Source organism: Haliotis rubra, unplaced genomic scaffold (genome assembly GCF_003918875.1).
Source record: "Haliotis rubra isolate DU_JTF1 unplaced genomic scaffold, ASM391887v1 Scf438, whole genome shotgun sequence".
NCBI lineage: Eukaryota > Metazoa > Mollusca > Gastropoda > Lepetellida > Haliotidae > Haliotis > Haliotis rubra.
This window is the reverse complement of record NW_025767122.1, coordinates 451,436-477,095: the sequence shown is the minus strand read 5'-3', so window position 1 is coordinate 477,095 and position 25,660 is coordinate 451,436. Positions and strand designations below refer to the sequence as shown.

At 40.8% G+C, this 25,660-nt stretch overlaps 1 protein-coding gene across 6 annotated transcripts in view; it reads left to right on the top strand.

Annotated features, from left to right (window-relative positions):
* The window catches only part of LOC124289278 (filaggrin-2-like), a 68,779-nt gene extending 59,532 nt beyond the window's left edge, over positions 1–9,247 (top strand). For all 6 annotated transcript variants that reach the window (XM_046725890.1, XM_046725892.1, XM_046725887.1 and 3 more), the window contains one exon: positions 5,116–9,247. In XM_046725890.1, the coding sequence (XP_046581846.1) occupies positions 5,180–7,411 (2,232 nt within the window). In that variant the 5' untranslated portion in view covers positions 5,116–5,179 and the 3' untranslated portion in view covers positions 7,412–9,247. The remainder of the gene's footprint in view (positions 1–5,115) is intronic.
* Positions 9,248–25,660: the final 16,413 nt, after the last annotated feature.

Below are 25,660 nucleotides of genomic sequence, written 5' to 3'. Positions count from 1 at the left end.
GATGATATTCGACTTTCCCTACACGTATTTCAGTATTGTATTACTCCCGGGCATATGGCGTTATATGCTAATTTGCCTTTTTCTATACGAAAAGCTTTACAGAATGAATTTATGAGCGAACAGAATGCTAGAGCCGTGCATTTCTAAACAAAGCCCCCGCTTTAAATAGCAATATCTGCACCTGTCGTGCATAAACTGTCGATTCTAGGAACTCTCGACCAGGAAGTGTTATCGAAATTCTGAGAATAACTGCTTCTGAAGGACATCGGCAATAAACCAAGCCGAACCTGAATACATCTTGTATAAGTGTAGAGTCATATATTCTCTTATGACTCTCTCCACGCTTCCGGCATTATCTACCGTTTGACATGATAAGGAGCATAATGCAACCTGGACTGACTTATTCTGAAAAACTGATCGTTATCAGTTTGTGCACCGCACTTTCTTATATGAGGCAAGTTTGGGCAATAAACAGCAATAAACAACGTCATGTCCACGTGTCATGGCGTATTCCCTGTATTGACATGCTGTGACTATTTTATTGATATAAATTAATCGACGCTTGAGTAATAATCAAGACATAATATTCTTGAAGCACTTGTGAATTTGGCATCTGGATGCGTTGGATAAATATCGGTGGTAAAAATGAGCGGTTGCTGCAAAGGAGTTCGTCCCAATATGCAGCCTTGGTTGAATGGAGTGTTTTTGCACGGTAGGTTACAATATATGTGTTAAACATGTGATATATGTTAGGTCGAATGGCAAGAGAGTTACTGTGCGGAGTCAGGCAACAAACTCATTTCTTTATGTAAAGCGTGTTAGTTGCCGATGCTACTGGTTGGGCAAGATAAATATACAACTGCGTCAATACAAATTTCCAGCGATCCATGAATATTCTTTTCACTGCTACGTCGTCTCTGGGAACTGTTTCGGTGGATATTTGAGACATACGAGACTGGTTATTTTCTGGAGTTGAAGTTCGATGTAAAAATGTATTATTCATTTATTTATGTGAGACTCCGGACAAAAAAGTTCATTCATTCATTCATTCATTCATTCATTCATTCATTCATTCATTCATTCATTCATTCATTCTTGATTGTATTTATTTATTTATTTATTTATTTATTTATTTGAGACTCCGGACAAAAAAACGTCTGTATGTTCATTCATTCAGTCAGTCATTCATTCATTCATTCATTCATTTTGAGACTCCGGACAGAAATCTCTGTCATTATGGAGTATCATACTCTCATCTACTTGAACACAAGATTATGCGTGTATGTATCAAGTGTAATCATAGCTGTAGAATATGACGTAATGTTTGGAAATGTTGCCGTGTCGTTGATTCCATTGTCATTGTCACTAGCTGGCTGTGGGCGTGACGTGGAGTGCTATCAACATGACAGGTGATGCCGGGTGAAATGTACATGACAGGTGACTGATGCAGGCATGCTTCTCTCACGTGTGGAGACGTGAGCCGTGCACGTCATATCTGAACTGGAGACAGGCAAACACCGACTACAGTATTAATACTTATTTTGTCAACAATAGTCATTGTGTCAGAATCATAATACAAAGCTGTCCTGCTTGTGTTCAAGTGTCTCCACAATCGAGCCCCTCAGTATCTCTCCAGCATGATAACCAGATATCAACCTGTCAGATCTCGTCGGTCCTCTCACCAGTTTCACCTTCAGCCACCTGCACTAAAAACCAGTCGCATCACCAGCCTTTGTTTCCAAATTGCCGGACCAAACTTGTGGAATCAACTCCCACAACAACTGAGATCTAACCACGACCTGGACTCATTCAAATCACAGCTAAAGACTCATTACTTCCGTGAAGCATACAACTAACTTTCCATCAGAGTCTCAAGCGCTGCAGAGCAGTTTATTTCTGGATATGGCGCTATATAAGTTTTTCCATAGATAGATCGATAGATAATATTCTTGTGAACAGTGATATTGATGACACTTTAAACAGTTATATTGTCAACATTGTCTGTTGACAATCATACTGTACTCCTATTATTGATGACACGTGTACTACCAGCTGAATGAAATCAACAAAAGACCGTAGTCTTAAGCAGGGCGTGGGGTAGCCTAGTGGTTAAAGCATCCGCTCGTCATGCTGAAGACCTGGGTTTGATTCCACGTGGTTACAAGGTGTGAAGCCCATTTCTGGTGTCCCCGACCGTGATATTGCTGGAATATTGCTAAAAGCGGCGTAAAACCATACTCACTCACTCACTTACGTTAACCAGGTGGTGAAGAGTTGACTTACATGACCGAAGACAGGGTTCGATCCCCGTTTAGTGATAGACATTCGTAGTCCCCGCTATAACATTGCCAGAATATTGCTAAATACGTGAACATAACTTTTCATTCAATCAATCAGTTCGGAGATCGTTTAGGGAACCTGTATTTCAACCATGTTTGTTACTTCTGCAATACATTTAGTAGTGTAAACGTTAATGAGTCCGTATTACTTTAATTACTTTAATGTTTTTGACATTTTCCGACGTCAGCATCAAAGGCTCGTTACTGTTATGTCATTATCATGTTAATTTCTACCAAGCGCTCTCCGTGGACATATGATTGCATAACCACGTGACCACTTATACAGTTGTCTGCATCATGTCAATTTCATACAATCCCATCAGTCAGCTGATTTCCCATGATGCACCGCCATACACTATCGTACAGCATACATGTACATGTTTGTACAGAGCAATACATCACGCGAAATGTCAGCTTGCTTAAATAGTGGCAAACATTATAATCTAAATGGCATTCGAACGTTAAAACACGTATTTCAAATTCTTTAAACCTTATTTTTTAATAAACAATTAAAACTTGGACATTACATGTTAATCACTCTATTTTTATACGTTTGAATTATAAATAACTTCTTAAATGGTTTAAATGTCATTCAGTGTCAAGGTGTTCTCAGATATTAAACCGACTTGACATTGATCAAGGTTTTAAACTCATTATCGAATTGAAAGAACATTTTTTTTGCTTTATCGTTTGCTCAATAAAAATATAATTAGAGTCAAACCGTCTCGGCGCTAAACATACAAAGTGGAAAGAATTAATATGAAGTTAAATATACCACGCATGTGAGTTAATTTCAAACCCACGGGTGCACGTAGGATTTAATGAAATTGGGATCATGTAAATTCAAGTCCTGTCATGTTGTTTAGGCGTTGTTTGTGATGTCAATGTGTTGGTAAACAACAAACAATAGCAATCACTCTGTTGCTTGAGAAAGTCGGAAAAAATGGTCATACAAATAAGAGAGCCGAGTGTTGTTGAGACGTCCTCTGTGACAGATTGGATAGCACACACCAAGACGTTGTCGTCAACAGAACAATCGTGTTTATCTCGCAAAATATTAACAGGGAACGTATCACAAAATATTCCGAATATTTTGTGTCAAAATAGAAGAAAGCACAATTGTAGTCACCTAAGATTTTCAAGTTATTCGGAAAATGGATTTTATTGTAATTCTTTTAATCTTTTTGATGTAGAAATTATTCTAACTTAAATATGTTCTTTAAATAAGGATTAGATCAATTTTGAAAAATAACAAATTTGGAGGCGATCCCTGAGTGACCTGTCAATCATATTGTCATAAGTGAGATTCATTGCTGTCTCTCGTCAGTCACCTTTCAGTCTTTGTGATGGATTACAAAGAGCGGCATGTTATTGCTGTCAACATTCTTTTGCGTGTTGTTTTTCACGACTTTTATTACTCTTCAGGGATTGCAAGGCATATTGGATGAAAATGAATAAACTGCATGTGATATTGGTTTATTAAACTCAAACTCGAGATAAACCTATCAAAATTGAGTTCACACCCACACTTCCATAAATACCTGACAATTAAGTAACTATTACATACTGGAATATAAATGTTCATTATCGTCAATGAGATGATGAAGTTGACTGATGGTTAAAGTACTGGCCTAAATAAAATAGAAGGAATAAGTTTGCTTCTGTCGAAATACGAAGATCGAAAATATACCAGAATTTAATGGAATCTTTAATTTTTGTAAAGAGTAAAATCTGACCCAACCTAACCAAACAAGTCAATATGCATGTCCTTCCCTGAAATCAGTTGTATAAGTAATGTACCCATGCACACATCTGTGAGGTGAAATTGGGTTTTACGTCCTGCTTGAGAATATTTCGCTCATATGACGACGTGCATGCGTGTGTATGTGTATTTGCGGCTGCTTGTACTAGCCCAGACTGAAGCTGGTTTTATAGTGCTAGCTCACTGAGATACCATGCCGCAGTGAAGCATGAATACCCCACTCAGACACATTATACTGACTCCGAGCCGACCAGTCCTTGTTGTACCCATTAATGCCGAGCGCCAGGCAGGGACCAGCAAGTACCATATTTTAACGTCTTTTGGTATGACGCGGTCGGGGATCGAACCGGCGACCTTCCGCTCTCCGGGCGGACGCTCTAACCACTACACCACGGTGGCGGTCTGCACACATCTGTGTGTTGATGAATACTATGTGTAAAGTTATCATCCTTGTACCGCTGACGATGGGTTGAGTGTGATAATATTCTTTGAGGATGGAAACCAGTGGTGGAGTTCTCAGACTGGAACAATGTCTGTTCTTAGTTCCCTTTACATGGATATAAGTGTGGTTTTGCTGTTGCGTTTGGAAATATTACAGTCAATCAACGACAGAGAAAAGCATATGGGTTTCCAAGTAGGACATCGCACCCGGACCTTCGACGTGTTGAGCTAACACTTTAACAGTCTACCTCACCAAGCAGAGAGAGAGATTAACCCCCCTGTGTTTCAGACTGACTGACTGACTGAGTTTGGTTTTACGCCGCTTTTAGCAATATTGTTTCAAAAGAAGGTCCAGGGCGTTGGGGTATCTCAGTGGTTAAGGTGCTCGTTGTGTATGACGACTCACCACCATCGATCCAAAGATAGACCATTTGATCTATGTACTTGCCTCTTTAGGCCCTCAAATGTTCAGAACAATCTCAGCCCAAACTCCAATCATCGCAGTGTAGTAAGTTGGTAACTGATAGAACATACCCATCTTCATCAATACTTACCGTTCATCTTCTGTTTCAGATCGGCGGAACTCGCTGACGAAGGCACACCACTTCATCAGCCGTGACCCTCCGAGTGGGACGCCATGGACGGTTACACCTTCAACGGCGACTACATCGGGTACTCCACCCTCTCCAAACCGGCTACTGGGGTGGGGATTCTCCAGCAGCCGATCAAGGAGCAGTACCTGAAGGCCCGGAAACAAGGAAACTCCAAGAAAGTAATGCTTAGACTGGTTCAGGCCGGTTTGGCCATCAGTCTTGTTGACACGGGCGGCGGCCAGAAGGGAGAGATGTTCTACGAAATCAGTTCCATCAGCTACATTGAGAGTCTCAGGTTTACTGTGCTGAGTGGGAACAGTGACAAGAAAGTTCGTGCAATGTTTGTTCCTCTGGGTGAATCATCTCTGCCAAGTGTGAAAGACAAGAACGCATTTACCATCGACAAGAACTTTCACTTCCTGACTCAGATCAGTCATCCCGCGCTGTTGGCCTGCGTCTTGAGAAGGCCAAAAGGAGTCAAAGCTCTGGACTGCCATATTTTCATGCTGGAAAATGTTGAGGATGCTTTTAAGATTGTGTCCATAGTGAGACATATTCAGACCCGGGGGTCCAACCCTGATGTGATGACTGAGTTGAAACAGAACGACAACAGCAGTTTCAAGCGCGGCCAGAACAATGATGTGATACGAACTGAATACGGGGAGTATTCCGTGTACAGGGGACAGAAGCAATATGAACTCAAGGATGACTTCTTCCGACCCCCAGGACAAGAAGGCGGTCCACAGGGTGAATACAGACCCCCCGGACCAGAAGGGGGTCCTGATTTCAACAACGAGGATCCGGGGTATGGGTGGTCTTATGAACGCTCTAGAGAAAACAATGATGAACATTGGCGCACCTTTGACCACGATCGGTTTGGTGGGCAAGATGAACGTTTTCCTGGGCAGCTGAGAGCGGGTTCTCAAAACAGGGGAGAGTACTCTTACGATCAAGGCGGAAGAGAGTACATCAGTCACGGTCGTCAAAGGTCGTCTGATAGTGGTGAGGGGCGGATGAATATGAGTTTCAGCGATTCATCAGAAAGGGGTGGTAGGCATGATGATCACACAGAAAGAAGGTCATGGAATGAGCGGGAACGGGGTAACATCTCACCCCGTGCAGCACATCTCCCACCCCCCAGGGTAGCCGAGAAACCACAAAAACCCGACCCCATGATGAGATCAATGGGTCCTCCCAGCCCCAACCAACACTCCCCTCCTCGTCCCCTCTCCCCCCGCGGAATGGACTCGCCCCGATCAGCCAACTATCAGCACCCTCCAGCATCTGCCTACAACCAGCCTGCACAAGGGGGACGCTATGGCCCCTCTTCTCCCGGTGGACCCGTCTACTCCATGTCCAATCTCGAGAGTAGACAGACCGATGTCCGGGTGCCTGAAGAGGAGGCAGCTCCCAAGCCTGTGGCTAAGGTTCCACCACACATGGTGGCTGGCGTGAAGGTTCTTCCAACTGGTTTCGCTCCCTCAGCAATTAAGTTGAAACCCAAGACAACTAAACATGACAGAAGTTATGGGTCTGAGGATTCGGATCCTGACTACGACAACAACATCCATATGTACAAGAAGCCCACCAATGACTATCAGAACTACCATTCAGAAAAATACACCGAAGAACGGAACATATATAATCACAATCACAGCAACGAGGGCCGGGGAAAAGGGGGAGACAACTACGGTAAAGGGGGAGATAACTACGGTAAAGGAGGAGATAACTACGGTAAAGCGGGCGATAACTACGGTAAAGGGGGAGATAACTACGGCAGGAGCGGGGGCTACGGTGACTACAACAAAGGGGGCACCTACGGCGACAGCAGCTACACTAAAGAGGGCAGCCAGAATCGGGGCTTCAGCTACGCCCCTGAATATGGACGGCAAATCAGCGACGAGAAGACCGAAAGCCGTCAATATATTGAAAGCTACGATGGGCCTTACGGTGTCCAGAGACGGGATACTGACCATAGGCAGGCGGACAAAGGGGGTTCCAACAGGTATAGCGCACCATCAACGGCTTACGACGACAGATCACATGATCCGGGTAACCGTTGGAGCGGGTCAAGTGGTGGAGGTCAAGGACGATCTCAGTCTAACTACGACCTCGGTAGCAGAGCGCCTTCTGGTGGGGATGGCGGACAAGGTCCTAAAGGGAAAGAAGCCGAGATTGCATCAATGTTTACGAACTTCCAACTTCAGAAAGGGGAGCCAACTCCTTACACTACTTCCGGAACAGATTTCGAGCAATCTCTGGGTTACTTCCCTTGACGGAGTCCGTATTTCGCGATTTCGAGACTGTTTAATGTGCCGTAGAAGGTGTTTGATGACGATGTATCCACGTGGAGATGCGTGCATGTTGCTGCTTGAGAGGACAGCCTGATTCAGAGACAGGAGAATGTAGTGATGGTATATGTCTGATGTCGGGTTTATGAAGTAGAACATTCTTGAGTGACACTGTAATGGATAGATAGACCAGGCTTCCGGACACTTTATTAACGTGGCAATTTGCTAGAAGACGTACAATCTATGCATCCTTTCTGTGACTAGCCTTGTTCATTCTTTGTTACAGTGTTCTTCTTCGTCATCATCAAACCCTTGGAGATCAAGGAACAAAGCTCATGTACAAGCTAGAGTCAGTTCTATATTTCAAATTTAAATTGCAGGGCGTCAGCAGGTTGCGGTATTATGGTAACACAGGTGGTACACAGTGGTACAATAGGTGATACAGTAGCGATATTATTGAAACTGTTGATCTCAGAAGTTAGTGTCATTTTATGGCATCACATCATCGTCTAAAAAGAAAATTTATCCCGTAGACAAAGACACCACCGTCTAAAAAGATATGTTATATATAATCGCAATAAATTATGCACTCATCACATATATAGGTATATTGGATATGTAACTCGTATCTCAATAGGCGGAAGCTTTATCATGGTTTGGTTGCTCCAAAAGTCAAATCTTTCTGAGAGTTTGATTTTAAGTAAGTAGAACCTGCTGAGGAACTTATAAACTGCCTCTGAAGAACGAGAAATGGATACCTTTACGATTGTATGCTTCTACTATATCATAGTGCAATGGCCAACAACTGCATTTCTCAGGCTTATTCGAGTCACGTTTGCAGTATATTTTGCTTTTACTGACGTGTAATGGTAGGCATGGCAGGTGTTCACATGGCAAACGTGAAAAGAATAACGGCAAGTTCATCCAATATGTCACCTACGCAATATTCACACGGCAGGTAGTGACATCAGTAGATAGCTTGGTCATGTGCAGTGTATCCAGATTCACTAACCACGTGCCTATTGTTCAATGCTATATATAGGCGTTGACATTGAACACACAATAAATCAGCCTCTATCTTCATGATATTGTGTTACGGAAAAGTTTAAATATTGATATTTATTCATTTTAATGATCTCTTGCTATTGTAATAGGTTCGTTACGTTGCGTTTAACTTCATTACAGCTAAAAGCTTCGATAGACCGACTGCATCGATTTTCTTTACTGATAGTGAATGGATGTAGCATGGATTATAGATGTATGGTGTATATAACATGTAAATAGTGTCGGTGTGAACTCTATGTGACTATATATGCAGTGTACATCCAGCGTCTTGAGTGCCTGAGATCACGTGATATTCAGTGACACGTTGACCTTCACATTGTACATAACCCTTTGTCATGTACTGAACCCCTTATGTAACATTGTAATGAGGACCTTGGATCCGCCCTAACTTACATTGTAATATAGCCATGTAACCTACAGTGGACCCTCCGAACTTGTCATAAAGATCTGTGCATGGACCCACCCAACTTACATTGTAATATAGCCATGTTACCTATAGTGCACCTCCGAACTTGTAATAAAGATCTGCGTGGACCCGCCTGAACTTACATTGTAATATAACCACGTGGCCTAAAGTGGACCCCAGAACTTACATTGTAATAACGACCTGTGTGCCCCCTACCCAACTTACATTGTGACATAGATATGATCTATACCCTCCACAAAGTGTAATATATTTCAAGTCATTATGCAAGATCTGAATGTTTATTTTTTCTTGTCATAATTATGATGAGTAAATAAAAACTATTGCTTATACCAAGTGTTCGGGTTACAATATATTTTGTCACATTACTCTTTCGTATTGTCTTCACATGTACGCAACCAATATTAATGGTATTTTGTTCTTCAACGCCGCTCTCAGCAAAGTTCCAGCTATTCGACAAAGCATAGATATATAACCTCACCTCACCTCCAATACACACACACACACACACACACACACACACACACACACACACACACACACACACACACACACACACACACACACAAAGTTCCAGCTATTCGACAAAGCATAGTTATATAAGCTCACCTCACCTCCAATACACACACACACACACACACACACACACACACATACATGCATGCATACATTATTCAATACCTGATAATCATCATTCTTTCTTTGTTGTTTACCTCGCAGTTATGTTCCAACTATATGACATGGAAATAATTTAGTCTAGATCAGACAATCATGCGGTAACGAGCAACGATCAACAGCGGTTGTCGTACACTTACACCCCGTCGACTTAGTCACCCGACAGACTATTTGAGTCATAGAGGTGTACTCAGTGCATCTGATCAGATACCCTCTTGGTTCATCAACTCTTATGAGATTTGACCTGTTAATACAGCTGTTTAGTGATGTCTGATCAGTATGGCCCAGTCCTGGTTCCTCTACAGTCAGTCAATCACTAAACTAACATCAACCACAGTCTAAACCACAGTCAGAGAGTAAATCACAGTCAGTCAAAGACTAAACCACAGTCACCCACAAATTACACTACAGTAATCACAGTCAGCCACGTGCACAGTCAGCCATTGATTAAATAACAGTCACCAACAGATTAAACTACAATATATCACAGACTACACCACAGTCACACACAGATTAAACCAGTCAGTGAGATTAAACCACAGTCCGACAGAGATTAAACCGCAGTCAGCAACAGACTAAACCACAGTGATACAGAGACTAACCGAAAGCCAGGCACGGATTAAACCACATCCACCAGAGACAGTCAGGGAGATATGAAACCACAGTCAAGCAGAGACTGGACCACAGTCAGCCAGAGATTAAGCCACAGTCAGCCAGAGATTAAACCAAAGTCAGCCAGAGATTAAACCACAGTCAGCGGCAGACTAAAACCACAGTCTGTGACTAAACCAGTCTGCCACAGACTAAACCGCAGTCAGCAGCAGACTAAACCACAATCAAACAGAGACTAAACCACAGTCACCCACAGACTAAACAACAGTCAGACAGAGATTAAACAACAGTCAGATACAGGCTACACCAAAGTCAGGCACAGACTAAACCACAGTCATCCTCAGACTAAGCCGCTTTTAGACAGAGATTAAACCACAGTCAGATACAGACTACATCAAAGTCAGGCACAGACTAAACCACAGTCATCCTCAGACTAAGTCACTTTTTAGACAGAGATTAAACAACAGTCAGATACAGACTACACCAAAGTCAGGCACAGACTAAACCACAGTCATCCTCAGACTAAACAACAGTCAGACAGAGATTAAACAACAGTCAGATACAGACTACACCAAAGTCAGGCACAGACTAAACCACAGTCATCCTCAGACTAAACAACAGTCAGACAGAGATTAAACAACAGTCAGATACAGACTACACCACAGTCAGGCACAGACTAAACCACAGTCATCCACAGACTCAGTCAGGCACAGACTAAACCACTTTTTAGACAGAGATTAAACAACAGTCAGATACAGACTACATCAAAGTCAGGCACAGACTAAACCACAGTCATCCTCAGACTAAACAACAGTCAGACAGAGATTAAACAACAGTCAGATACAGACTACACCACAGTCAGGCACAGACTAAACCACAGTCATCCACAGACTAAACCACAGTCAGACACAGACTAAACCACAGTCAGACACAAACTAAACCACAGTCAGACAGAGATTAAACAACAGTCAGACAGAAACTAAACCACAGTCACAGGCAGACTAAACCACAGTCAGACACACGCTAGACCACAGTCAGAAACAGACTAATCCACAGTCAGACACAGGACTAGACCACAGTCAGAAACAAACTAAACCACAGTCAGCCACAGACTAAACCACAGTCAGACACATACTAAACCACAGTCAGCCACAGACTAAACCACAGTCAGACACAAACTAAACCACAGTCAGGCACAGACTAAACCACAGTCAGGCACAGACTAAACCACAGTCAGGCACAGACTAAACCACAGTCAGGCACAGACTAAACCACAGTCAGACACAGACTAAACACAGTCAGATAGAAACTAAACCACAGTCAGGCACAGACTAAACCACAGTCAGGCACAGACTAAACCACAGTCAGGCACAGACTAAACCACTGTCAGCCACAGACTAATCCACAGTCAGGCACAAACTAGACCACAGTCAGTCACAGACTAATCCACAGTCAGGCAGGTTTTACGCCGCTTTTTAAACCACAGTCAGGCAATATAAACACGGTCAGGAACACCACTAAATGAGCTTCACACAGACTAGAACCCACAGTGGGAACAGAACCACAGTCTTCTAAACCACAGTCAGACACGCTTAAACCAGTCAGGCACAGACCGACCCCAGTCAGTCACAGACTAAACCACAGTCAGACACAGTGTAAAAAACCACAGTCAGGCACAGACTAAACCACAGTCAGGCACAGACTAAACCACAGTCAGGCACAGACTAAACCACAGTCAGCCACAGACTAAACCACAGTCAGACAGAAACTAAACCACAGTCAGGAATAGGCTAGACCAGAGTCAGACAGCGATTAAACCACAGTCAGACAGTCTAAACCACAGTCAGCGTCAGACTAAGCCACGGTGGGTCTGTATACTGTTCAAATGCGATTTATTCAAACCGTACACTCCACCTTTTATGTCTGAAAATCCATTAGCTCTAAAGCATATATATGTCCATTCTTAAAATTCAAAAAGTGAGGTTTCAAAAGATTACGTTTGAACTTTAAGACATTATCTGTAAATAGAATCATCAATACTTTTGTTCGTACCCTGCTATGCCAATTTCTATTTTTGTCCTCACATGTGTTTTTTTAAACATTAGCACGTTGGCAGGCGGTGACGGGTCAACAAAGTCAACCAGTTGAAGGCACACTTAGAAAATACGTCGGGGACTACAATCTAAAACCTCATGAAAAAATGAAATCAGGGTAGGAATAAATATTTGAAAGTTTAAGAAATTAAATTGAAAACATTTTGCTATTTCTTTCACAATTCTAGATCTGGAGGTGCTTCTTTTGTCCATGAACGTCCGGGCTTCCCAGGTTCGAATCCCGACTCAAAAGACGTGATGCTCAATTGGCCTACGGTTTGTTTCGCGGTCTTCATGCAACAAGCGCAAGGTTCTTTCTCCACAAACACACCACTGAACAATGAATAAGTTATGTAGTGAGTGGGTAGGTGAATGTTTGATGCTTGGATGGGGGAGTGAGGGGTTGCATTTGCTTTTAGCAATACCCCCCTCCGTGCACTCACTTGTTCACATTTTTATCAAACCGTTGTCTCAGATAAATGAGTGAGTGAGTATAGTTTTAGGCCGCACTCAGCAATAGTCCAGCTGTATGGCGGCGGTCTGTAAATAATCGAGTCTGGATGAGACAAACCAGTGATCAACAGCAGCCTCAGATAAAATGCGTGTGTAACGCAAATTACTCTCGCACACAATTGACAGGACAGGTATCCATCCGTACACGTCACTGAGTTGGTTGATTATGTAGTTTGTTGTTTAACGCCGCACTCAGCTTATATCCAAGCTATATGGCGGCCGTCTGTAAATAATCGAGTCAACAGCATGGCATCGATCTACACAATTAGGAAACGATGACATGTGTCAATCAAGTGAGTGAGCCTGACCTCCCGATCCCGTTAGTCGCCTGTTACGACAAGCATGGGTTGCTGAACACCAATTCTAACCCGGACCATCACTGGTCCACATCATTGAGGATGATATGGAACGACTGGTCATTGGCAGCAAGGGATTTCTCGTAATATTTGACAAGTACGTAGACAGATACATAGCTGGCTGTTTACAAATGTGAGGTGAGGTGAGGTGAAATTGGGTTTAACGTCGTGCTTGAGAATATTTCGCTCATATGACGACGTGCATGCGTGTGTATGTGTAGGTGCGGCTGCTTGTACTAGCCCAGACTGAAGCTGGTTTTATAGTGCTAGCCCACTGTGATACCACACCGCAGTGAAGCATGAATACCCCACTCAGACACATTATACTGACTCCGAGCCGACCAGTCCTTGTTGTACCCATTAATGCCGAGCCCCAGGCAGGGGCCAACAAGTACCATATTTTAACGTCTTTGGTATGAGCGTCCGCTCTCGGGCGGACGCTCTAATGAGGCGTTTACCGCGTCCAAAGCGTTCTTGCGACATGCTAACATTGAGAATGTAAAATTCCGGTTCATCCTTTTGAGAAGGTTCACACTGTTCTGAACCATTGCCTCAGGGGTACACAGGCATTTCCGAAAGAAATGGATTTGATGAGAATGGTTTATGGTTATTTTGTTGATATTTTAGGTCCGCTTCAAAAGGCCTGATTCCAGCCAAATACTCTAGAATAACGTCCCTTTGATCAGCGCTGTTTCCTCAACAGAACATTTCCTACAGGACTTTGAATGACCACACCATTCTTGTACTTCCGTACTTCACTTCCTTACATTTGTTGTCGTATGATCAAAGATATTTTTTTCGGTTAGATATTAGGATTATCATGCTTCAAGTAAGAGCCCACGTGATTATGTGCATGGTAATGTGTAAAAATGGTTAATATGATAGGTATTCTTTATTCTTAAAAAAGAGTTTGCTAAAGGTTATACTTCCTAAAGAAATTGAAAGTTTATTAAACTCTTTATTTGAAGAGCATATTATCAGTACTGTTTAAGGCAGACATATAATCATTAAAATACCCCTTGCTAATAGGTAGCCTAGTGGACAAAGCGTCACCGCGCCGTAGTTCGAATCTCCGCATGGCCACCCTTAAAACTTCCCTTTCAAGTGTCCGGCTTGATATGTATTGAACAATTGTAAAGCGGCATAAAACCAGACTCACTCACCAACTTACTGACCAGTTCACTTTTATGAATTTCACATTTTTCACGATCCAGACCCGTAAATAAATGGCTATTGGTGATCAAAATATACATGAGTGAGTATGGTTTTATGCCGCGTTTAGCAATATTCCAGCAACATCACGGCGGTGGACAGCAGAAATTGGCTTCACACATTGTACCCATGTGGGGAATCGAATTCGGGTCTTCTGTGTGACTAGCGAACGCTTCAACCACCCGTGACTTTAGTTTCTGCATGTTATTCCCAGGGGTTGTGTTCGAATCCCCACACGGGTTTAATGTTTGAGGAGCATTGGTGGTGCTCCACGCCATGGTGTTCCTGGAATATTTCTAAAAGCGACGCAAAGTATGGACTCAGTCACTCATTGAAGAAAATGACCTGCTCGAGTGGACTGTTGACAGTTTTGCAAACCTGTCTTGCTCGACCATACATTTTCCACCAAGATACAATGTTTAATTAGTGTCACCATTGTTGGCTTAAGGTTTTGTTCTAGTTAACACTAGCTGGGTACGACTGGTCTAACCAGTTATTGAATTACTACCCACAACCGACATGTGCCCGGGTGTTGCGTGAGGTCCAGAGGTATCAGTCCTGTAAATTGCCGTACACTGTGTTGCACAGCATCTTGCCCAGGAGCCAATCAGTGTAGATTTATTGAGTTCCTCTTATCTTCGGTGTACAGAATCAATACTGATTTGTGAAACTGACTCGGAAATGGCACCTCTCGCAAATTTACACCCAGTATCCGGACGTCATGATACCTTAAGAATGACAACCTGGTGTCATGCCATGTCGTTACAGACCGAGCATGTCAGGTCTGTATCTGGTCACATCATGACATAACGTGCATGACAACCCGGTGTCATGCCATGTCGTTACAGACCGAACATGTCAGGTCTGTATCTGGTCACATCATGACATAACGTGCATGACAACCCGGTGTCATGCCATGTCGTTACAGACCGAACATGTCAGGTCTGTATCTGGTCACATCATGACATAACGTGCATGACAACCCGGTGTCATGCCATGTCGTTACATCTCGAACATGTCAGGTCTGTATCTGGTCACATCATGACATAACGTGCATGACAACCCGGTGTCATGCCATGTCGTTACATCTCGAACATGTCAAGTCTGTATCTGGTCACATCATGACATAACGTGCATGACAACCCGGTGTCATGCCATGTCGTTACAGACCGAACATGTCAAGTCTGTATCTGGTCACATCATGACATAACGTGCATGACAACCCGGTGTCATGCCAGGTCGTCGTACAGACCGAGCATGTCAGGTCTGTATCTGGTCACATCATGACATAACGTGCATGACAACCCGGTGTATCAGGTACATGTGCTATGTCAGATCGTTACAGACCGAACATGTCAGGTCTGTATCTGGTCACATCATGACATAACGTGCATGACAACCCGGTGTTATGCCATGTTGTTAAATCTCGAACATGTCAGGTCTGTAACTGGTCACGTTATCAAACAATTGCATGATTCGCATCTGTTATGTGACGTTAAACAGATGTCACTGTATCTGGTCAAATGATTAACGTGCATGACAGCCTGGTGTCAAATTTATGTGTTACAGACCGAGCATGTCAGGTCTGTATCTGGTAGCAGACATGATGAGCGTGCATCCAAAGTAGTCGCTCCATACCTCTCAACAACCGTCTCTTATATATCTATTATATAGTTCTTGAGAATTCTAGCAAAATCCATACCATACCACCAGCGTTTGGAAATTACTGGAATCCCGTCGTCTTCCTCCTAGAAACCGAAGGGAAGGTAACTTTGAACACTTAACAGGTGAAATTGCATAGCCTAAGTTCAAGATGCGAGTTCTATTGTACAGTTCTACTCCAGCGCTGGTAATTCCACCATCGTTCAACGAAACCGAAGGGAGGTAACTTTATGACCCATAACGCTTTAAACCAACAACCAAAAGTTAATAAATGTGACATAATGATTATAATTAACATAAACACATCCTCATAACATCATCATGACATCCCGTGCGTGACAACCCGATGTCAGGTTATGTCGTTACAGACCGAACATGTCATGTCTGTATCTGATCACATCATGACATCCCGTGCATGCCAACCTCGAATGGAGACATGTCATGGACGCCTAAGCAACTGGAGTGTCTTGACAGACTATCATGACAGTCCTGTATCCACACATGTCATGACGGCTCGAGCATGTATCTCGACTTGTCACACGACAGCCCAAACATGTCAATTCTTCCCCTAGAACTGCCTTAACAACCTGAGCAGCATAGATGGAGATACAAAGCTAGGATCGTGGACCATGTTCAGCGGACCCTGCACGACCAAGGGACACAACTCTACAACGAACGACGTGACCCGCTTGGTTACGAAACAACTTGTATTTTCAACTGCATGTATATCAGTGTGTGAGTGAGTGTGTTGGGGTTTACGACACTTTTAGCAATATTCCAGCGCTATCACAGCGGGGGACACCAGAAATGGGCTTCACACATTGTACCCATGTGGGGAATCGAACCCGGGTCTTCGGCGTGACGAGAGAACGCTTTCACCACAAGGCTACCCCACCGCCCCTGTATGTATTGGAGGCGAGGTGAGGCTATATATCTATGCTTTGTCAAATAGCTGAGAGTGGCGTTGAAGAACAAAATACCATTAATTTGGTTGTGTAGGTTTGTGATGTGAAGACAATACGAAAAAATCATGTGACAAAATAAATGATACCCAAACACTTGGTATAAGCAATAGTATTTATTTACTCATCATAATTATGACAAGAAAAAATAAATATTCAGATCTTGCATAATGACTTGAAATATATAATTACACTTTGTGCTCATGTGGGGAATCGAAACCGGGCCTTCGGCGTGACGAGCGAACGCTTTAACGAATGTGCTACCCCACCACCCATCAACCATCAACCATATCACAATTACCGTCAACCCTTTGTTTATCCACATACCTGTTACTAATAACTACACGCTTCATTGTCTACAGTATACGTAACATAACTTATTGGTGATATTTTCAAGAAATAAAGGTGAAAAACAGGATTTATATGCGAATCTTTGAAATATTATCGTGCACTTATATAATTTTCATATTTCTTCAGAAAAAAAGGCATCAAGTGTTTTAATCAAACACTGATGATTGTTTGCAGACTTGTAACATCACAAATCGACCTTCATCTCAAGTTCTCAGGCAGCACGTATGTGTTACCTGTATTAACACACCTGACAGGTGAGTACAGGTATGATGTACCTGCACCGTCTCACCTAGCGCAAGTAAATACCAACCGAGGGTGAATCATTCACTACATATGGACGGTGACGGTGGGAACGTCAGTTAATGCTGGGACTTACAACAGAAGACGACCACACATATGTTCTATAAAGAATATTATACATAGTAAATACACATACAGTGTTGAAGTTTTGCATTGGGTATGCTGCGGGTTATACATAATACATGTTTAATCCCAAGTACCAAATATATTATCAATAGAAACGAATTCTGATTTGTGCTTTAACGCGATGATGTGGAATTATTTGTTGGTATGTGGTCCTGTGCATAGACCTCAGGTCACAAATATGGTGAAGTTAAGCAACGCTGGGCGCGGAGAGCCGTTGGATGGGTGACCGTGTTTGTCAACTTGACTTCTGAGAGTTTCTAGGACTACAGTCCTGCCCCACAACGAAGCACATATGACACATGTGGTCTCACCTTAGGCAAGTGAGTTTGTTAAAAAATTGCCTCTGGTCGAATTCACCCAGCAGAAAATGGGTACCCGGTGGGATAAGTCATATGACTATAACCTTCTAGCGGTAGGGTAGCCTAGTGGATAAAGCGTTGGCTCGTCTCGTTGAAATCTCACATGGGTACAATGTGTGAAGCTCATTTCTGGTGTCCCGGCTGGAATATTGCTAAAAGCGGCTTAAAATAAACTTACTTATGACAACATCTATGTCTTGGGCGTTTGATTTTGCACGAATAATTTTTCTTTATATTCAAAAATTTGAAGCATTACTATTTTTTAAATTTTCATAAAATTCAAGGACCCACCCAACAATATCAAACAACCGCCCCTGCCTGGCTGAATTGCGAGTATAGATTCAACAGACGCGATCGACATATTCGTGACAGCCGGCGACACCCACAACTGCATCTCCATTGTTAGCAAACGACGTGGCGTCATTACTTTTCCGAGCTCACAACCTCTGCAACTACAAATATTTGTTCAGTGCACAGGTACAACACAGAGGTCCTGCTTGTCACTCGTTGGGATGTACACGGATGCGTTTAGGGTAATGTTGTAGATAATTCGGTACTCTGTCTCTCGGGAAGATGTGAACCCCAGCACCCCGGACCTGGTGACTGGATGGAGGTAGATAGGCTGTTACGACGTAAATTGTAATATAAACGTAAATTGTAATACTTGCAGCAAATTGTAATAACCCTTGACGTAATTTGTAATAAGTAAATTGTAATAATTTTAGTTGCGGTAAAAATGTAATAAATATTTACGTAAATTGTAATAATAGTTTTAATCATTCGTAAATACGCGTGTGTTCGTTTTTCGTTGCATTTCATACATCATATAAGCTTGTTAGGGCGATAACTTGAGACAGAATTAACAGATTTTCGTCCAATTTCATATCAGGGTGTTTTGGCGGGATTTCCCCTACACCAGTTGATTGGGGAACTCATTTTGAGTTCACAGCGAAAATTGTATTGTTTTGCACATGTCTAACATTTTAGTGCGAAAACACAAGAAAGAATTAATATATTCTGCTTAAAAGTAGTTCCAAAATGTGTTGGGAATATCGTCTAACGCCAGTCGAATTCAGTGATCTTCGGATAATTATCGAGGTCACAGCGAATATTCTTGCGATATCTCCCAAACTAATGGATGGAATTTGTTCGCATTTTGTATCAAGGCATTAGATGGCAGTTTCGCAAACGTTTAGATACTTTGCAGGGTCACGCAGAGGATTATTGCGATATTCAGATGTGGCCCTGGGCGGGGGTAATAGCTGTGTTTGTGACAAGAACCTTTTCATTACGGATTTTCAAAATTTTGCTTGAAATTGGTTTCTATAATTTCATGTTAATTCTACCAGCTATGAAATTATTCGTGACACGTCTTAAAACTACCAGAGATTATTTGTGTTTGTTTTGAATATTAAAGTTTATTGTTTTTTTTATTATGGAGTTATTTTCACTGTTGACACCATGACATATTTTACGAGCAATAGCATTCAATATTTTAATGTAAATTCTATTTCCTTATAAAGTTCTTCATGCCATATGCCAAAATAACAGGATATTGTTTGTTTACGCTTTGAAAAGTACGTTTATTCTTTTTCATTTTGGAATTATTTTCAACGTTGACGCAAGGACATATTTGAAGTTAATTCTTAGATAGGTCTAGCGTACATTTTCTACATGCTTGATAAATATTTCTTGGTAGGGCGTACTTTAACGACCGTAATGAGGAAACTATTTTAGAGGCCTTTTCTATTACAGCAGTTGCATGATGAGATCCCTTTGTATTGTCCGATAAGATAATACCAAGATGTTTATTTTGATGTACACACTCCAAATGTTCATTATTGAAGATCAAATCAGGGACTTGAGGCCAATGTCCATGGTTGAAAAGCATAAATTTAGTCTTATTAGGGTTAAACTTAACTAACCACTTTTCTGCCCATTTATTCAATTGGACTAAATCATAGTTGAGAGTAGCTTCTATGGATTTTACATCTTTTCCGATTGATGCGTCATCAACAAACACTTGTGTGATATTTTATAAATTTCCAGGTAAATCATTGATATATATACAACGAATAAAAATGGACCAAGGACAGACCCTTGAGGATCCCCTGCAGTAACATTTAGTTATTTAATAATGTTCCATTAACAGAGACACACTGTCGTCTATCAGATAGATAGTTAGTTAACCCACTATAGTCCGTTTGGCTCAAAAGCGGACCGATGAATTGCAATCTAACTCGAAAACTAATAAACATAAAATACTAATGAAACGCTGATCATAATCAAAACATCATACCCACTCTGTGAGGTTTTTGCAGAATTTTTGTCCTAAATTAAAAAGTTGTTTAACAAACTATCATTAAAATATTGACACAGTTCACTATTTGTTACGAGGGAGGAGTGCAGAGAAAGGGACAGCCAGGTGTTCGAGAACGGATGGAGACGGCACAGCACAGGTTAATGAATAAATAACTTTGTCTGTGAACGTGTTTCTCGCAATTCATCGGTCCGCTTTTGAGCCAAACGGACTGTAAGTACGTTTCCACGAACACAATAATTTTCTAATTTGTGCAATAAACCTTTATGCCAAGCCCTGTCAAAAGCTTTTTAAATGTCACAAAATACCATACAGAAAAGGTGGCGATTATCTAGGACTGAGCATATATTATGATCAATGTCTATGAGTTGAGATGTAGTAGGATGACTAGCAGTAAAACCTGACTGGAATTAACTTAAAATGCTATGTTCATGGAAATGGTTATTCATATGCTTTACCATTATTCTTTCAAGAATTTTAACCAGGATAGATAGTAAACAAATAGGTCTGTAATTAGTTGGGAGGGATGTATCTCCTTCTTTCAAAATAGGAGTAAGATTACCCGTTTCGTTTTCCACATTGTAGGAAATACATTCACACAGTGATATATGATGTATAATATATCACTGTGTGACTGTATTTCCAACAAAGAGGTTCAGCTATAGATGTACAAATTCGTTTTAACACTCTCATGTTAATGCCATCAGGTCCACTAGATTTGTTTGCTGGTGAGGTCTTAATCATACCAGATACCTCCTTTTCGGTTCCAGTGACATTTGTTATACTGTTAACACAGCGATGGCTAACAGGTGGCAAAGTCTTGCCGCCATCATTAACATTTGAAACATATACAAAATATTCATTTAATGTTTGAGCTTTATCCAAATCTGTAAAAAAATGAAGGTATCCCAGAATCATCAGTGACAAGATGGGGAATGGGTCCCGATGAAGTAGTACCTTTCAACAAAAAATTAAAGATCATCCAATAACCACCTGATTGAGTAGACTGAGATGATAAATAGTTATCAAAATTAGAATAAAAGTTTACCTTGGCTATTCTATTCAGATTATTTATATGATATTATCTGAAGGCAGGGAGTTGAGATTGATAACACGATGTGCCGTTGAGACTGACATCCAATGATCGAGGGAAAAAAATACCAGCGCCTTGAGCAAGCACTAGTTGCCTGGATATGTGCGCTATATAAATATCGCATAATAATAGTTTACTTTATTCCTTTGTGTTTTGTATCAAAATAGGTAAGAAGTATTCAGAGATCGAAACGCCTTTTTCCTTCGGCATTCTCTTTTCTTTTGAGTATGTTACGATGGGCGTTGAAAAAGTATCCAGCCTAACTATATTCTCGATGTCCAATGTTATGAAAGCTTCCATTTTATTTTGAAGGAATCATTAGCAAAGTCATATCCAAAATTTCACATATGTGGGTAATGTGGTTAACGAGATATTAGTCATCAGAACATATTGGGGTATAATATTTCTATAAAATTTTCTGAATATGAAAAACGATCTGTCATTTGGTACCTCTTGATAGTGGTATGCCTTCAGATAATATCATATAAAATATGTTCAGTATAGTATTGGATGACTTCCCGTCATAATCAACAGTCAAAGATTTGGATTGCTTGATTATTTTCAGACGGGGGCTGTTTTTTAAGGACACCCCTATGTTAATCTTTCAAAAACATTGTGTCCAGATATATATTGAGAGCTGACACTTGTGTGACCATTCAGTATTTCGTTTGAAGCTTTGGCATCATGCATGAATAAGTGAAAAGATTAGAATAAGTTATGTCCTTATGTTTCGTCATTTGAAAGGGGGTGGGTAGTGTCTCCAAACTAGTGTGACCATTCAGTATTTCGTTTGAAGCTTTGGCATCATGTATGAATAAGTGAAAACATTAGAATAACTTATGTCCTTATGATTACGTCATTTGAAAGGGGGTCGGTAGTGTCTCCAAACCAAGTTCTTTCAGTAAACATGAAGGGGGAGTCACTTGAACAAGCGATTGTAATTTCAAGTTGCCGTTGAATTTGCACTTTAATATCTAAGTTTGATTCTAGCGGACTTCTACCAATCTGAAACATGCAAAATGTTTCTTGCACATTTGAACCTAATAACTGACATTCAAATGTAGTTTTCGTGAAAAAAAGAAAAAACATTGATCACTTAGTGCGTTTAGAATCATTTGTCAAAAACGCTGTAATTAATAAACAACATGCAGTGTTGATCTTTTTCCATCTAGAAAAGGCATACGACACTAGATGGAAATACGGTATTTTAAAAGATGTACATGACTGTGGATTGAGTGGCCGTTTGCCTCAATTTATAACCACATTTTTAAATGACAGGCAGTTTCAAGTACGAGTGGGTTCTGTCTTGTCTGATCATTATAGTCAGGATCAGGGTGTCTCACAAAGAAGTATTTTGTCACATTGTTTAATACAAAGATTAATAGTTTAGCAAATGTTTTAAACAAAATTCAATTGATGGATCGTTATTTGTGGATGATTTTAACATTTCTTGTCGTGGAAAAAATACATTCTTTTGAAAGACAACTGCAGCTTTGTTTAAACAATAATTATTTTGAATCAGTCCAACCCTGCTTATAACTGTGTGTGTCATGAGGATCTGTACAATAAAACATCTTCTCTTATTCCACCTCTTGGAATAAGAATAAAACCGTTTCTTTCTGCTTCTAACATTGACCTAAATAATACATCTCATTCCCGCCTGTTATATTCTCCTCCTTGGCAATTGGTGAGGCCACAAGTAGACTTAACACTGACCACATTAAAGAAATCTGAAACAAATGAATTAAAATACAGACAAGAATATAATTAATTAAGAAATAAATATATACTTACAAATCCTTAATTACAGATGGATCTAAGGATGGCGGCGCGGTTGCTTGTGCCACTGTCATTGGATCCAGAACAATATCTTCTCGATTATCCGATAACAGCTCGATCTTTACAGCTGAATTCGAAGCAAATGCCACATTTACAGCCTTAAAAATATATCGATAAACACCCTGAACATAAACAATACATAATCTTTTCCGACTCTCTTTCGTGCCTTCAGGATATTAAAAATTTATCTTCTCAACATCCACTTTTAATAGAAATTATTGAAATATGTAATAATCTTGCTACAGGCCAATACGACATCGTCTTTGGTTACCCAGCCATGTTGTATTTTCTGGTAATACAAGAGACGATTTTGCTTCTAAGGCAGCACTCAACAAATCTGTGACACCACTTCTGATTCCATACTCTGATTATAAAGCTATCATCAAATCTGATATCCATGATCTGATGCAGAAGAAGTGGGACACCCAAGTAGGTATCAATAAATTACATCAAATAAAACCAACTATCCGTTACACCTACTTGGCTTGTCAGTCCAGAGTTGAGGAGGTCATCGTGCGACGATGTCACATTGGCCTTACGTGATATACACATGAATACTTATTAAAAGGTGAGGTTCCTCCGTTTTGTATCCCTTGTGATGAAAGAATCACGGTCAAGCATGTAGTGTAAACATATTTTATTCAAAATAAATTGAACTAGGACTGGTAAACAAGCCGTAATGGCTTATTTGAATACCTCTCCATTTCATTGATACATGAATAAAACAAATATTAAATAATATGCAGCATGATAGGAAAGAATGTACTGCTTGACTGTATTGATTTTTCCCTCACAAGGGATAAGTATTTCAATGTAAAAACTGTTAAGGATCTTTTCACTACTGTAAATTTTCATTTAATTATTGGGCTTATTTTAAAGAAATAAACTTGTGTTGCATAAATGTTGATATGTTTCGTAAATAGATAAATATTTTAAAATTAGTACATGTAGTTTAGATTATCAACTTGGATTGTTCGGGGCTGCATCCTCAAAAGGGGTTAAAGTACTGTAAAATATTGTCCTCCTGAGAGGGTACGTAAGTCTCCAAACGTTCAAAGTAAATCTAAACTTACTACTTTTTAATCCGCAGTATATATGTCATTTTAATGTATGGCTAGATTCCCCAAAATTGCTAACATCTGAAGGGATGGTGTAAACCCAGCTAGGATCCATGCAGAAAGCAAATGTACTGTACATGTAAGTCCCCATGGACCCTAGTATGGTTTATATTGTATTGTCATTAATAGTAAAAATATTTTAGTTTTAATAACTATTTTTAAATTTATATCTGTGATAATCTGGTTGTTTTACTGTCCTTTGAAGACAAGTAAGTATATTCTCTAAAGTGTTTTTTTTATTCATTTATAAATTTACAACCTTCTTAGTCACGATATGGCTGAAATACTGCCGATGTGACTGTAAATTTTAACTCACTCACTCCTAGTTAATCACCGAGGACGGAGAATAGAAAAACCCACTTACTTTAAACATAAGCTGATGGGATGTAACAGCCCTGATCCCTGTTAATGGAGGGATTAAAACGGCGTATTTGTAATGCCTCGGCCAATTTACGCTGAGTGTAATCATGTTTGTTGTTTGTAAGTGTTTTGACAGTGTCCCAGTTGATGTTGTGTTGAGGAAATTTGGTGATGTGTTCCGAAATGGCTCAGCGTAAATTGGCCGAAGCGTTACAAACACGCCGTTTTAATCCCTCTATTAATAGAGATCAGGGCTATTACATCCCATCAGCTTATAACCACATAATCCACAAATAATTGACCACTCAACCCACCCTGGCTTCTCATCACCAGGCCTAACTGACATTCTAATGGGAGGACACCTTCCTCACCACTGGCTTCCCACTAATTAATCCCCCACCACCTTGGCTTCTGCCTAATTAACTTGCATTCACTAACTGTCATGGTAGTCCCACTCATCTCATTTTGTTATCTTAGCTCATCATCGTGTTATTGTAGCTCATCATGTAACTTTCTCTGATGCTTTGTTTCCCCTCCATTGTTATTGTTATCTCATTATCATATGTACATGTATCTTGTATATAAACTGGTGCACAACACCATATGCTTGAAAACGGTATAAGAATTTATACCGAAACGTCGCCATTGTTAAAATAAAGAAATTGATCATCAATGTAGTTTTGTCATCTGTAACCGTAAGCGTCAGACATTCGAGACATACAATTTGGGTAATGTCGCTTTTCTTGTTGAACCGTAATGGATCGCCCCATTAGTTCAGGTTAGAAATGCGGAAA